This window comes from Aulonocara sp. 'chitande type north' Nkhata Bay, linkage group LG1 (assembly GCF_057382095.1).
Source record: "Aulonocara sp. 'chitande type north' Nkhata Bay isolate Kocher_YH1m ecotype deep benthic linkage group LG1, A_spYH_male_GT1.1, whole genome shotgun sequence".
NCBI lineage: Eukaryota > Metazoa > Chordata > Actinopteri > Cichliformes > Cichlidae > Aulonocara > Aulonocara sp. 'chitande type north' Nkhata Bay.
The window spans coordinates 30,957,410-30,973,138 of NC_141344.1; the positions used below are offsets into that span (position 1 = coordinate 30,957,410).

General features: G+C 41.7%; 1 protein-coding gene across 9 annotated transcripts in view; it reads left to right on the plus strand.

Annotated features, from left to right (window-relative positions):
* Window positions 1-11,796, plus strand: part of neo1a (neogenin 1a) — a 152,923-nt gene extending 141,127 nt beyond the window's left edge. For 3 of the 9 annotated variants that reach the window (XM_086293388.1, XM_086293421.1, XM_086293430.1), the window contains exons 18-29: window positions 2,647-2,785; window positions 3,932-4,039; window positions 4,365-4,559; window positions 5,513-5,545; window positions 5,780-5,845; window positions 6,174-6,300; window positions 6,459-6,703; window positions 7,242-7,334; window positions 7,667-7,834; window positions 9,536-9,823; window positions 9,992-10,128; window positions 10,886-11,796. In XM_086293388.1, coding sequence (XP_086149514.1) covers window positions 2,647-2,785; window positions 3,932-4,039; window positions 4,365-4,559; window positions 5,513-5,545; window positions 5,780-5,845; window positions 6,174-6,300; window positions 6,459-6,703; window positions 7,242-7,334; window positions 7,667-7,834; window positions 9,536-9,823; window positions 9,992-10,128; window positions 10,886-10,972 — 1,686 coding nt within the window. In that variant the 3' untranslated portion in view covers window positions 10,973-11,796. Of the gene's footprint in view, window positions 1-2,646; window positions 2,786-3,931; window positions 4,040-4,364; window positions 4,560-5,512; window positions 5,546-5,779; window positions 5,846-6,173; window positions 6,301-6,458; window positions 6,704-7,241; window positions 7,335-7,666; window positions 7,835-9,535; window positions 9,824-9,991; window positions 10,129-10,819 lie in introns of all 9 variants that reach the window. The other 6 variants (XM_086293365.1, XM_086293392.1, XM_086293401.1 and 3 more) reach the window with 5 other exon arrangements.
* Window positions 11,797-15,729: the final 3,933 nt, after the last annotated feature.

The window sequence follows — 15,729 nt, forward strand, 5'->3', positions numbered from 1 at the left end:
CAGCTGGATTCTGAGTAGAAGTCTTTGTGTTATCAATGGCTGGAGTAAACAGTCCTTTAGCAGCTACTTTGTCAAGCAGAAGAGCAGCTGGTGCGTTTGTTTACAGTGCAGCCTCACACACTCATGTTCCTTTCATAAAGAAGCCTGTCAGCAACTGGTTTTCCCCCCATCTTTCCACAAGCAGCTACAGTCTGATTCCTTTCTGCGCTGGATGAAAATACAAAAAGTTGGTCAGTTACGTCCATAGGAAGTCAGACGTGTGCAGCTCCATCGCTCCTTTCAGTTTTAAAAAAGCTGATTCATTGAGATATTAGTTTGAGTTAGCAATAGCTTAACTTAGAATGACTCAGAAGAGCGATCAGCAAAGGGCGAGGGTGAAAGCAAACACTGGATCATATGATGCTGCATTTCCTGTAAAATTTAAATCAAGCAGGTGGTTAAGGCAGATCCCGAAACTAACAGACATTGGCACAGAATTGGATTAATCAATTAATCGCTTGAACAGCACCCTTTGAGTTGAAGCAGTTCAAGGACTGGCAGGATTGCAAACGTAAGTGGCCAAACAAATAGTCATGAACATGAGAAATGAAAATGAGGGAGTAACAATGTCAAGAGATGTATACAAAGATAGTGAGTGATTGTACTTGAACAGCTCAGCTAAACTAAACTTCATTTGAGGAATTTAAACAAGCAGATTTTCCTGTGTTAAAAAAAAAAATTGTTTTGGTTTGTTACAAAATCCTAACAATAGTTCTTCATCAGTGAAGAACACCACATGAGAATCGTACATTTATTTACTGGGATTAGTGTCCAACAGATGCAAATCAAGAGGCACTCTCTCTGAAGAGTTAAAATATTTGTAGTGACTGTGAGCCGAGCCTTGAACAGGCTGTTTGAGATTCCGATTCCAATTCCTGAGCTGCAGCTCAATTATGATGATTACTTATCTCCAAATAATAGAGCACAGCGGGTGTGTGTGTGTGTGTGTGTGTGTGTGTGTGTGGTCCTTGTATCATGCATGTGTGCAAACCTGTGACCGAGCAGAGCTCAGATAAAGGCCGGCGTTTCCCGATAAATTATTCAACAAGGACGAGGCGAACTGAGAACTAGAAAAAGAGAGCGTAGATCTGACGGTGCATTCTCCATACCGCCACCTTGAAAGGTGTATGCACAAACGTACGGAGACTCAGTATCCAGGTCTTGCACCGGATGCTGGCACCCAGTGTTTTTTGTTTGAGGCTTCCATTGAACTGCAAAGGTTTGTTGTCACTCAAAGTGAAATGGAGGGAGAATTTGAGCGATGCCTTGTTACACAGCAGATTCATTAACACAATGTAAATCCACAACAGTACAGATATATGGAGTACTGCTCAGCTTGCTGCCATGAATGGATGCTTAAAACGTTTTGTGTCACTGAGGCTCATCACCAATCTAATATATTATGATGTCTATTAGAGAGGCTCTGAAACTTTACAGTACATCGTGTATGTAAACATAGCTGTACTCAAGAGGTATACCAGCAGTAAAGCCTTCACCTTAATGCCTCCCTTAGTGCAAGTCCACAGACACGCTTGTACATTATTGAAGGGATGACTGCTCTCTAACAGGCTGCATGGTTCTAAAGAACAGGGTGTTTTCATTTCCTATCCTACTGCCCTCTGTTTGACAGCCCCCAATGGAGAGCTGCACTTCTGCCATAGCACGCAACATTATAGACAGGACACTGGAGAACCTGACTCTGTGCTGCTACGACTACTTTTTTTCTCATGCTGGTTCATCCCAGTGGAGCTCGAGATAAATGTTGCGTAACTTCAGATTCTAAATAGTTCACTAGCGCTTAATAACGTATACAGATGTTTTGTAAATGATGCACTTTCTTTGTGGCACTGTGCACTCAGTCCATTGCAAAAGTCTTGCAATAAAACCCCACTTCATGAAGGTTTTAATGTTCAGGATATTAGTTGGTGGTTAAAAATGTAATTTATTTTTAAATTGACAGGTTTTGTTTTTTTTTGCTTTTGTTGTTTACCTGCCATATTTACTCTCAATGATGTAAATAGGCCCTGTTTTGGCTGTAACTGTGAGGTTGAATTAATACCTCTTCGGAACAGCTGCAACAAAAACCCAAGCATTATAAACACGGAAATTATTGCGGGACTGTTTCATCAGACCTTACTCATTTTAGCAAGGCGTACCTAATAAAGTGAAAACTGAGTATTTCGTATAAACATGATTGAAACCATCAAAAGATGGAAAGGATGTGGTTCCAAACACTGGATAGTGCACATAATGCCTCGTGAATGTGAATGCTTCACACTGGTAATTTATTTTAGAACTAAAACAGGTCTTACTGATCTGTGGAGCTGGTTTTATACTTGAAGGAGCATTTAAATGATTCTGAAACGCCGCCTTGCTTCAGCTTCTCAGTCGTGAATGTTTTTGTTCTCTCTGAGATTGAAACTTGACGTGTTTAGTGTTTGGATTGTTAGTCTGGAAAAGCAAGACATCTGCAGGTGTTATTCAGTTAGTAAAAATCACACAGCTCTATTCTTTTCTCTGCCGGAAAACAGTTTCCAGGGTTGTTCGGCGGCTCTGCCGTCTCACAAACTGATTTCTTGTTTGCCGCTTTTGCTCGTTTTTCCCCAGATGGTCAACACCACCAACCTGAGCTACACGGTGCCAGATCTGAAGCCCAACACGCTGTACGAATTCTCCGTCATGGTGACCAAAGGCCGCCGTGTCAGCACATGGAGCATGACAGCCCAGGGCACCACCTTTGAGACCAGTAGGAGCACTGCAGACACGCAGACACAAACAACCGCGCATAAACACACACAGCACATACATGAGTACAAAGACACGAACACGACACCTACGGTGTAACGAGCCCCCCTGGCTGGCTCAGGAGTGACATTGTACTTCTTGCCGACCAAGGAAGGAGGAGGGGCAATGCTTGAAGATTATCAAGCAAGCTGTGACTCCACAGTGTAGTCCAGTAAAAACCAAAGACTGCCATTAACCCAAACAGTGAAAAGTAACTAAAATAGAAATTAAGGAAAACTGCAGCAAAGTTGGGGATTAATTGCAGGTGATAATTTAAGGAGAGTAGGTAGGGACTAACCATTCTTCCAAAATGTAATAATATTAATAGAAATACAGTTTATATTAAACTCTGGACCAGGTGTCTCAGCCTGAAGAGCAGTAAAAAATTCATGGATACAGTCAGTCTCCCTTAGACTACTTTTGGCTGGTCTTTCATTCAGGAGGGGTAGCCTGTTTGAAAAGCCATAAACTCCCTTTGTGTGTGTGGGTTTGTTTGTTTTTTTAAAAAAAGCTGGCTGCATAACTAACAGGTAATCAACCAACAAGCAAACTCTCAGTACCTGTACGACTTTAGCTCTGTGGGTGAGCAGGCAACCATATGGCCAGAAGCCAGTGGCCCAGGTTCGAATCCAACCTGGGGCCCTTTGCAGCGTCTCCTACCCCCTCTCTCTGCTTTCCTGTCTGTCTCCACTATCGCTATCAAATAAAGGCAAAATGCCAAAAAAAAAAGATAATATTTAAAAAAATAATAACCTGCTTTGAGATTACTAAAAGAAAAACAATTTCTTTTAATCTCTTGCATAAATATTTTTGAGTTTTCTAAAGGAAAGGTGAACAGCGTTTTTATTTCAGCCCACCCGGGGTTTGTCTCACAGCTGAGGAAATGGATGCTATTGTGTGCGTGTGCATCATCAACACACCCACACACACACACAAGTATAGTATATAAAAACTGTAGCTTTTTAGTCCAGGGGGAATACTATCAGCATAAAACTTTCCACATTTTATTTATATCCTGAAATGAAAGTTAGTAGTAGGAACATGTGCATGTGTGTTATTTAACCTTCTCATCAGCTCGAACAATGTCTCGTCTCCATCCCTGTCACAGCTCCCAGCTCCGCCCCGAAGGATGTGACTGTGGTGAGCAAAGAGAACAAACCACGCACCATAATTGTCAACTGGCAGCCTCCCTCTGAGGCCAATGGAAAAATCACTGGTGAGCCCCAAAGCCTCTCTTGTCCTTCACACAGATTTCTCACTACTTATTATTTTGACCATTTTGTAGCATCTCTGCACTGCAATGGACTCACATTTAGGTGAAGAATTGATGTGCAGATTGTGAATATGTCTGGGAGCTGTCTGATCACCCAGCTGCAGACTGATATTTTTTCTGTAAAAGTAGATATCTTTCAGAAAAGTATGTAAATGCATCACTCATGCTCTCCTGTTGGGGCTCTTAAGAATAAAAACAATATCCGTGATCTTACTTTAAAACTACATTTTAAACAATTGCTCGTTGTTCTTGGCGTCTTCTTTTGTAGGCTATATCATCTACTACAGTACAGATGTAAACGCCGTGGTCCACGACTGGGTTATCGAACCAGTGGTGGGCAATCGTCTGACTCACCAGATCCAGGAGCTAACGCTGGACACCACCTACTACTTCAAGATTCAGGCCCGAAACTCAAAAGGCATGGGCCCCATGTCTGAGCCCGTGCAGTTCCGCACTCCAAAAAGTAAGTTTATGTGACGCACGTTTTTCACATGGCAGCATTTACAGACTGTTAAACAAAGTCAAAGGTCCATCGGTTAAATAGACGTTTAAGCTCTCTAACAAAAAGAAATGAGGACTGTGAGATGTTTAGTCATCACGTAGCTTTATGCATGTGTAAATAGGCAGCTCTTGGCTAACATATACACAGTACACAGCTTCCATAGCTGCCGTTATGTCAGGGCTTTGGGTTAGTCGTGGTGTTACTCTGCCCTCAGCTGTCTAAAAATCAACAAATGGGCCTTCAAGATTTTTGTTTTCTCAGACACAGTGACCGTCCTCGGATTGCACCGGCGTATTTATGTGATGTGATTTAAATTACAGATGGATTTTTTCCATAGAACATTCAACACATCATATAAGCTTAAATACATTTTATTCCAAACACCTTTGAGCACTTTTTTTATTGCTGCGTGAAACTCGTGAGCTATAACAAGGATGCTTTTCAAACCTTCTTGATTAATTTGGCTTGGGCTGCTAACTGATGAGTCTGCTAAGCAAATGTTGTAAAGAATATTGTAGGTTCATTTTGTTTCTGCTTCTTACGGCTGATTTAGGTTTTAGCTGAATATATTTCATAAGCATCCACTCTTTTTAGAGAATGCTAATATTTAGGGCATAAAGTCAGTGTGTGTTGACTGTAGGAAGGTATTATATATATCAGTGTGTGTTTTAACTTCTGTATATGTTTTTCAATATACTTTCCTCTAATGTCAGTCTGGTTGTTTCTAGCATACTCTGTTTGGCTGCTGTCTGGTTTTCCTACTGGTTTTCCTTCCTATAGTTTTGCCCCTCTCTTCCTCCTCCTCACAATCCCCATCTCTCACTTTATTTCTGTCTCCCTCGCTGCTGTTTTCAGCTAACCACTTTTTTGCTTTTTATTGTCTCTCCCTCTCTGCTCTCCCTTGGCCTGTTAAGCTGAGTCCTCTGACAAAATGGCTAATGACCAAGGTAAACTCGCTCTCCACACTTTATCACTGCTGGACCGCACCCCCTAATGTTTCTCTTTTTCCAAGGACCATCTTCTACGCCAATTTAAAAAAAAAAAAGAAAGAAGGAAAGAAAAACTTAGTCCGTGTGACTGTGCTTGTGTAGTTTTTAAGATAATAAACATTTGACAGGCTCTATGTGGTGATAGAAAAGACCATTAGAATGACTTTTTGTTTTTCACCTATCTTGATTCAGCCTCAAATCTCACACCAAAGATGGGACCTTCAGGAAACCAACCTCCACGGGACCCTGTTCCACCAAGTAAGATTATAATTCCTCCTGCCTTATTTAGTGCTCATGCTCAGTTGTCATGTTGTCAGACACTACAGTCGTGCTGTAACCTGGACAAAGTTTCCCAAAAGTGTCCCCACGACTGAACAATGTAACTCAACCAACTCTTAGAAATGATCATAGACTAATAATTTATCACTTAGACGTGACTTATAAGTAACTATAGCCTCATATTTGTTTCAGTACAAATTTAAAACTATTTATTCTGATCTTGCATTTAATTTTTTTTTCTGTTGACGTTCATACAGACATTAATGCTTAAAAGTTTGCACTCTAACTTTGATTTTCTCTTGCCGAGGAATTAAAGATGGGGAAAATCATATCCTGGTCATTGTCATAATCATCTCAGTGGGAGCCTTCACCATCATAGTGGTGGTAGTGGGGGCTTTCCTGTGCACGCGGCGCACCACATCCCACCAGAAAAAGTAAGACGCACTGTCCCGCTTTTACATTGCATGCTCTCTTTCTGTCTCTTTGTAATATAGATCTTCTCACTCTGTTTTATTAACCTACAGATCAGCTCCCTCCAGTATCTTTGACTGTTTTGCTGCTGTCGCTAACAGCTCTGTGTTCTCTCTGATAGAAAGCGGGCTGCCTCAAAATCTTCCAACGGCTCTCACAAATACAAGGGGAACTCCAAAGACCTGAAGCCACCCGATCTTTGGATTCACCACGAGAGGCTGGAGCTTAAACCCATGGACAAGTCGCCAGACCCCAACCCAGTCATGACTGAAACCCCCATTCCCCGCACCTCACAGGACATCACCCCTGCTGACAGCGGATTGGAGAGCAACCCCCACCTGCAGCAGAGGCGCAACTCCTACCGTGGTCAGTCTTGCTCAAGGCGGAGACTTAAAATGTGATGTTTTGGGAAAAGGGATGAAAGCGAAATGCTACCCTTGCTGCCTGAGCTTACATGCATAATAACATTGAGTAGACCTCTCTAGTTTGGCTGCAGACAGAAAACTACATTTTAAGAGTGTGACTTAAAAAAACGATGATTTTCAGGTAGGAATGAGGTAATATCCTCAGGTTTGCTTTCAGGAGGTTGCTGGAGGAGTCCTGAAGAGGTTTTTGTGTCATGAGTCAACACCTGTTCAATTTCTGTTGTTTTCCCGTGATTATCATGCAAAACATTTCATGCTTTTCATACATGCTGCCCATTACTCGTCATGATGCAGGTTTCTGCAAGTACAGTAAAGCTACTCAATGTAACTGTGACATTTAAAGATACAATCAAAACCCAATTAGTGCATTGATTAAGGATCCTGAGATCAGACGGATCGTTAATAAAAGGGGGGGAAAAAACGACAATCAATAGGGTAGCAGCTCTTTCTGATTGGCTGGTGTCCACCGTACCTTTTAGGCCACGAATCAGAGGACAGCATGTCTACACTAGCAGGCCGACGAGGGATGAGGCCTAAAATGATGATGCCTTTTGATGCGCAGCCGCCTCAGCGTAAGTGTGTGCGTGTGTGTGTGTGTTTGTGCAGTCGATTTGGAAACTCCTCACAAAACAATATGAAACTAGAGCACACAAAGTCTTAAGTTAACAACTTCCAAATGTTCCTTGTGGTTGTCTAATTAGAAAACATTTCATGCTTCTCGTGACATGTTAATGTTTCTGGGGATTTTTTGGTTTAGTGACTAAGCTGACAGAGAATATTGAAGTGTGTGTGTGTCACAGAAAACTGCATGTGTACATCTCATTGTCATCATCCTCATCACCAGTTGGTTAAACATCTTGTTGTGTTTGTGTGTCCGTGTATTCATGTCCATTTCCATTCACAGCCGTGATTAGCGCTCACCCCATCCATTCCCTCGATAACCATCACCACTATTATCACATGGGCAGCCTGTCGTCGGCGACACGCAGCTACCTCTACCACCAGGGCAGCGGGTACCCACGCCCGCACACCTGCACCCCCATCTCTCATCTAGACAGGGTGGACTCCACAGGTGAGACACTGCCCCCTGCTGGACAGCACGAGGAATAACAAAGAGGACAAGGGCACTCTTACCTTATGTCATAACCACTCACAGATTTGTCATTTGCTTATTCATTCCCATGCCGCTACCACCTTATGTTCATATTTGAGTTCTCCATAGTGTTACTAACCACTGTTGCTTTCCTTCCTAACATACTGGCTGTGCTCTTTACCAAGATAAACAAGGGAATGCAGTCGGATACACTATATTGCCAAAAGTATTCACACGTCTGCCTTCACATGGATATGAGCTTCTTAATGCATAGGATTTAATATATTGTTGCTCCACCCTATTGCAGCTTCAACTCTTCTGGGAAGGCTTTCGAAAAGGTTTAGGAGTGTTTCTTCTTCCAGAAGATCATTTGTGAGGTCGGACACTGTTATATGAGAAGACCTGACTTGCAGTCTCCGCTCTAATTCATCCTAAAGGTGTTCTGTGGGGTTGAGGTCAGGACTCTGTGCAGGGCAGTCAAGTTCTCATCCATGTCTTTTTGGGCTTTATGCGCTGGTGCGCAGTCATGTTGCAGGAAGGGAACAGGAACAGGAAGGGGCCGTCCCCAAACTGTTCCAAAAAAGTCAGGAGTATGAAATGGTACAAAATAGCTTTGTATGTCGAAGTATTAAGAGTTCCTTTCACTGGAACTGAGGGGCTGAGCCCAACTCCTAAAAAATACAACCGCACACCATAATCCCCACTCCACCAAACTTTACACTTGGCACAATGCAGTTAGACAAGTACCGTTCTCCTGGCCATGGAAACCCATTCCACGAAGCTCTCTACACACTGTTTTCGAGCTAATCTGAAAGTCACATGAAGTTTGGAGGTCTGTACCATGTCTAATCATTTCCATATTTTTATAGTAGCACAGTTGACTGTAGAATATTTCGCAGCGATGAAATTTCACGATTGGACTTGCACAGGTGGCACCCTATCACAGTACCTACGACTGAGCTCCTGAGAGCTGCCCACTCTTTCACGAATGTGTGTAGAAGAAGTCTTCATGTATAGGTGCTTGATTTTATACACCTGTGACCACAGAAGTGATTGGAACACCTGAACTGATCTGGATGTGTGAGTGAATACTTTTGGCAGTATAATGCACAAATAACTAGTTATAGTGAAAGAAAAATAGAAGGCTGAACTGGTGTTCAACTGACCTGAAGTCATTTATAAAGGTAGACCACAAGTTGCAGCTTCAGAAATGTTAAGATGTTTGCTTTTTATTGCTACTGAGCTTTTGAAATTATTTTCCTAGTTTCTTTTTATTTTATTTTTTTAACACTTAAGATGTTTGCATGCTCTTATTCATGTTTTGAGGAACCTGGATATTGCTATAGAACTGGGATACTGTGAGATGTAAACGCAAAGAAAAGACCACTGGGATAGGATGAACTGAAACCTGAGTTCATATGTATATTTACAGGATTCTAAATAAGACAGGTTTCTCAGCTTCTCCTGTACAGACTCACAAATAGAAAGTTCCATGACAGATATTTAGATTGGCGACAGCAAACCCAAAAATGAAAGCCTAAAATTCCAGCTTTAATTATTAATTATGACATTTTCTTGGTAACTTTCTACAAGCCGGTTGGCAGGCACTGGCATGCCGAAAAATGTTTTAATCCTGCAAACCCGTATTCTGACTGTCCCCACCTGCTGCCTCCTCTCCAGAGTCTGTGAGGAATACTCCCAGCTCTGAGCCCGCCCCTCCTGCCACCGCCTCCTCCCAAGCCTCCTGCCCCTCAGAGATCCTGGCTGACCCAGAGGGCAGCTACCACGGCTCCACCACCACAGAGGAGGAGCCTAGCTACTCCAGCAACCTGCCCCCACTCCGCTCAGCTCACCCGCATGCCCACGCCCACCCTCTCAAGAGCTTTGCTGTACCTGCAATCCCAGCCTCCAGCCACCCATCCTATGAGTCTCCCGCCCTGCCCAGCACTCCCCTGCTCGCTCAGACCGGTGAGCCCTCATATCACTGACACCCACCAAGCTAAACAGAGTTGAATCAGAATTTTTCTAACTAGCTCTTAAAAAGTCTTTGCGAGCTGAAAAAAATTTTTTTTTAAAGCACTGGTGTGTGTTGCGTTCACTGAGTGTAGTATTTTCGTGTGACCTTTCTTCACTCAGGGCCTCCCACTCACCCGCATGTTGTGAAAACAGCCTCCATCGGAACACTAGGAAGGACACGAACACCGATGGTGGTCACCGTGCCCAACGCCCCCGATGTACCAGAGACCAGCAAGATGCTAGAAGATGTAGACAGCGTGAGTACAGCGCCCCACACTGGCTGCTTGTAGTAAGGCAGTCTGATTTTTTTTTTGGTAGGCCTGATGATGGTGGTGAATATTTGATATTATTTTTGCTGCTTCTTTTGGGTTGTTTTTTTAAATGATACCAATCACATTCCTTCCAAATCCATGTCAGGTTTACTTTGGGCACTGGATGATACAGTTACTTTCAGCTGAACATTGGTTTTAACCACATTTTCTGTTTGTTCTCTCTCTCTCTGTTTTTCTTTTTTTGTATTCTTTCCAAATTCAATCTCACCATGTTTTTACTTTCTCTTTTTTTTGTGGCGTTGTCGGCTCTCCTTTGGTCATTTCATTTAACCGTTAACTACCGATCTTAACAAAAAAAACAAACAAACAAACCCATAACTGGAATGATTTTTAATTTTTTGCCATTGAACCTTCTCTCTGCCTTGATTGGCTGTTGACCGTATGTTGGTGTTGGCTTCTCTTGGTTTTTTTCCTCGACGTCATGCTTTTGTCTGCTGCCTCTTTCTGTTTTTGTCCTTTTCCGACCCTTCAGTTTCATTGATCCACCCAGCCCCCCCCAGCTCACCTCACCCATGCGCCCCCTTTGCCAAACTCCTCCCTGTCCTCTGTGAAAGATCCCTGACTGATCCTCTCCTCTCCTTTCCTTTCCTCTGCTCTCTTCCTTCCCTCCTTCCAGGTGCTTGCCTCCCTCCCCCCCTTCCCCTCCCCCGCCCCCCGCAGTAACCCTGTTCCTCTCCCCCAGAGCTACGAGCCCGACGAGCTGACCGAGGAGATGGCCCACCTCGAGGGCCTGATGAAGGACCTGAACGCCATCACCACAGCGCCATGAGCATGCACTTGCACCAAAACACCACACACAGACAGACACACACACAACCACACACTCTCTGTCACCCCCCACACACACATACAGAAAGTCACACACCCTAAAGAAAAAAACACAACCAAACAATACAAAACAAATCAACAAAACCTTCGGAGCCAGAGGCTGCTGGACACAAAATGGCTTCTCATCCCCACGAAAAAGAAAAAAAAACTCTCGCGTCTCCCCCTGCAGAGAAAAACAAAACTTCCAGACTGAAACGTAGGAATTACTTTTTCCTTTTTTCCCCGGCTTACCTTGCTCAGTCTCAGGAAGGAGATTGCCATGTGAGGGAAGAAAAAGTGAGACAACTTCATCTTTATATGAAGAACCATTCTCAGAGACTATGAACTTTTAAAAAGGAAAAATAAAAACAAACAAACATTGGTCGCGTTCAACCGGAAGATTGTGAATTTTTTTTTTTTCCTCAGCAAAAATGGTAGTCATTTTTTTTTGTTTGTTTGTTTGTTTTTCGGTGCCGAACACTCTCGCTTGAGACGGTTGATTCAGTGTCAAGTCCAAAAAATATGCTGGTTTTTGATGTATGGTGCTCATGAGGCACAGTCTACACACAGTGTTTGTTTGATTAGTGTTTTCTTTGTGCATTTTGTATATCTATTGGACAGTTTCAGTGAAGTGAACGTTGGATTTCAGCCTCCTCCTCCTCTTTACCAAGCCTACATTATTCATCAACTTGTCTTTTGTCTTTTACCCACGTGTCATATGACTTTTCATTGGGTTTTTTTATGTTATTGTATTATTTTTTACATAAATATCCTTATAAACATGTACATATGTTTTTTTGTTTGTTTGTTGATGTTTTTAATGTTTCCCATCATTTCATTATTTTTATTATTATTATTATTATTATTATTATTATTATTATTATTATTTGGGATGGAAGTGGGATAATGAATGAGTCCTGAAGCTCAGTTTTTCATATCAGCAGAGGAGAGAGAGACCTGGTGCGTTTCTACAGTACATTCTTCTCTGAGGTCGCGTTGCCACCCTTTGTACATGAAAGTGTTTTCCAGTTTTTGGTTTGTCACGGGAGCTCCGTTTAAAAAAAAAAAAAAAAAAAACAACAAAAAAAAAAAAACCCTTACCAACGCGCAGGTATGTCGGCGCCGTGGAGACGACTCTGCTCTGCGTGGATGGTGTCACTCAGCTGTCACCATCGGCAGCTGCTTCTTCATCGTTCAGTGGGACTTGACAGGATCTCCTCGCAGGTCAGGGGTACCGAGGACTCAGGGCGCTGGTCCCCCACCCCACCTAAATTACAAAAAAAACATCTACAGCAACAGTCGAGTTGTGTTTTATACCAGAAGTTAAGTCGAATGTGTGTTGTTTTTCCAAAAAAACAATATTTGGTTTCAAGCATCTGTACTGCTGAACCACGTGTGTGTGCGTGCATCCCCGATCCCCGGCAGCGCAGGAGTGTGTTTGCTGTTTTTCCATCACCGTGGTTCTTCTACAGATGTTATCAGATGCAAAGATGTTGGCCTTTTTGAAGGGGACTCCCAATTTGTTTTGTTTTTTTTACATGGTTTTGTATGAAGAAAAAAACGAAGCTTGTTCTATACACAAATCCAATATTTAAAAAAAAGGAGAAAAAAAAAAGAAACTAGTTTTTCATTACTCTCTTACCCAAAGAAACTTGTCATTTGCGATCATAGTAATTTGCTCTACTTTTGTGAATACCATGTTTCTCATACATGTACATCGTCATGAATGTCAATATAACTGTAAGAGATTTTAACTATGGATACAAACAAGGAACAAGTTTTTGTGGGGCGGCACGTCGGGAGGGACCAGGGTGGGGGTTGACGGACAAAAGTGGGAGAAAGAGGAGCGGACTCCATTTGGGAAATAATCTATTGAGTTGTAAACAGTTGAACCTGTATTGCACTTTTTCACAATTTTTGGAAAGTACATTTCTTACATATCTTGTGTTTTAAATATCGAAAGCTGTTTGTGTAACGTAGTGTCCTAGGTAAGCAGCAGGCAGCTGGTCTTTTTTTTTTCTTTTTTTTTTTAATGTTTATTATTATTATTATTTTTGTTTTTTGCTTCAGAGATGATAAGGATTGAGCGGCCAGGCGGTTTATACTCTGCAGCTCACGATGAGGAATTCTGTTGTTGCTTGTTCATGTACAGAGCTTTCTTTGCTTTCTGTAGAAATGGAGAAAAAAAATCTGTGGCTTTTTAAAAAATGTCGGAAAAAATGTTTGGACAAAAAAAAGAGGAAAAAAAAGATGTTTTTTTTATTGGTGCTCCTATACATTGTGTATACAAACAATTATGAATACTAACAAAGTAACCGTGTCTGCTCGTCTTCTTTTCATCAGACATGACGCCCGACAGGCATCATTGGTATACATACATACTCCAGAGATGAGCGAACACTGAAGAGTCTCTAACCTTGGGCTTTACATATCTTTCGGTAAACGACAGGTCAAAGATTGCTATTCAGGCTTGATTTACAACATTGAAATCCTTCATTAAAAAAGCAGGGCAGCTGTCATTTCACCTCATAAATTTAACAATCCATAGAAAAGGACTGCCTATGTCAGTTTGTACTCTATCATGTGTTTATTATGAGATGGATTCACCTCACATGATAGGGAAAAACATTTGGGTTTTATTCACAGTGTGAACCTGAATCTATGTACACGTGACAAAAATTCTTCCATCTATAGACGTGACAACATCCTGTATGTGAGGTCAGCTGACGGAAAGTAATTTTTTCCACAGTCAGTGCAGTTATGATGAAATTTCTCTAGTTTTGCATTTTTAAAGCTGTGGATTTTACTTAAAAAAACATGTCTATTAGTCATGCTTTTTGCTGTTTTCTGCAGCATTCGCAGCAAAACAAAAAAAGCAAAATAAAACTACTTGTTTTGATCTCCACTGAGAGGACAGTCCAAGCGTGCAAAGCCAGTATAAAACGCATTTGTAAGAGTGTGCATAAACTAGGTATTGGGAAATATTACGATCTGGCAAAGACATGTAGAAAAATGACCCACTAAAAAGAAAATATATAGGCTAAAAATACTTTACTCAAAGAGTTGTAAACTGTGATATCTTGTCTACAGGATATGCCCATAGGGTGCGAAAAGCCGACATTTGAGTTTGTCTATGTTCATCTCAGACCAGATAAATATTATATAGTCTAGATCAAGATGTCAAACATGAGGGTGGGGGCCAAAATCGGCCCAACAAAGGCTCGGGTTCAGCCCACTGTATAGCTTTGGAACAAGTGAAGGACGCCGAGGTTTTAGACTTTTAACTGTATTTTAATAGTTTTTTATAGCATTGCTGCGAATGAAGACCTCACTCATGAGTATTCATAAGGTAAAAGAAAAAAACAGGTTATTTCCTGTAAATTAACAAAAGCTTTGTTTTATAATTACAGAAAAGTCTGTGCAATGAGCTGTCTGTACAGTAACTTTTCTATATCATGTATAAAAACTGAGATATATTGTTGAAATTGCACGCTGACACAAAGGTGAGTTTAACATGTCCAGCCCACTTAACATCAAAGTGGGTTGCATGTGGCACGTAATGTAAAATGAGTTTTACATCCCTGTTCTAGACATTTAAGAAACAAAGTGCCCTGAATTGCAGAACACCACCATCTGCCTGACAGTCTCCTGCTACTGCTTCACTACTACTAAAACAGTCTAATGCAACAGTTCAGTACAAACACCCAACCTTCAGGTTAATAAGTTCAGTTTTTGCCCTCTGATCTAGCCACATAACACTGACATTTGATCATCAGCGGTCACGTGGTAAGTGCACTCCTATGGGAATTACACCTTTGAACAGGTAAAATCATGTCACCTGAATGTAGACCAGGAGTGTCAAACTAATTTTACATTGCGGGCCACATACAGCCCACTTGGATCTTAAGCGGCAGGACCAGTGAAACTGCCCTTTCTGTCAATGTAAAGAAGTCACACATTTAACTGTTTTTCTACATGTTAAAGAAAGAGCTTCTGTGACAAAGAAAGAACTCTGTCAGCATGACTCTTTGGACTTAAATTGTAAGATATAAATGTGTACAATTACAAGAGACTTTCTGGTAGCTTATTGCCCAGACTCTCCTTGTTGTGTGGTTGTTGTTGTTTTAAAACTGTAGTCATAAAAAAACAGATTTCTATAGTAGAAAGTGGAAAAACAAACTTCCGTTTTTCACAATGTTACAGAGGTTTTATTACAGACATAGCTAAGCGTTTCGCAATTTGGTATAAATTTTGAAAGTTGAAATTTCTTTGGTGCTGAACTGTAGAAATTAGGCTTTCTTGTCAGATATAATTTGTGTGTGTGTGTGTGCGTGTGTGTGTGTGTGGCGGTGGTGAGGGCAGCGACCGACAACACTGTATACAACGGAAGATTGGTGCGTAATAAGCAAGCAAATAAGGCAGAAAATAGAGAGTTTTCTTGGGAAACTATGGTCTTGAAGCACACTGAGAGATGGTGCTGTGAAGGAAGTGCGAATTTATGGGTGGAAACAAGGCAGGCAAAGTAAGTGGAAATTCATTACAGTGTTTTTCAAACGTGAAGTGTAGTGGTCTTGTTTTGCTGCTGGTTCAGTGAGTTTTGGTTGGAGGGTGACAAAACCTGCCGTTTCGGAATCTGTGGGATGTCAGCTTTTCACACCCTATGGGCATATCCTGTATAGGTGAGATCCGGGCTTTGTGTTTACATCTTTTTGCGGAATC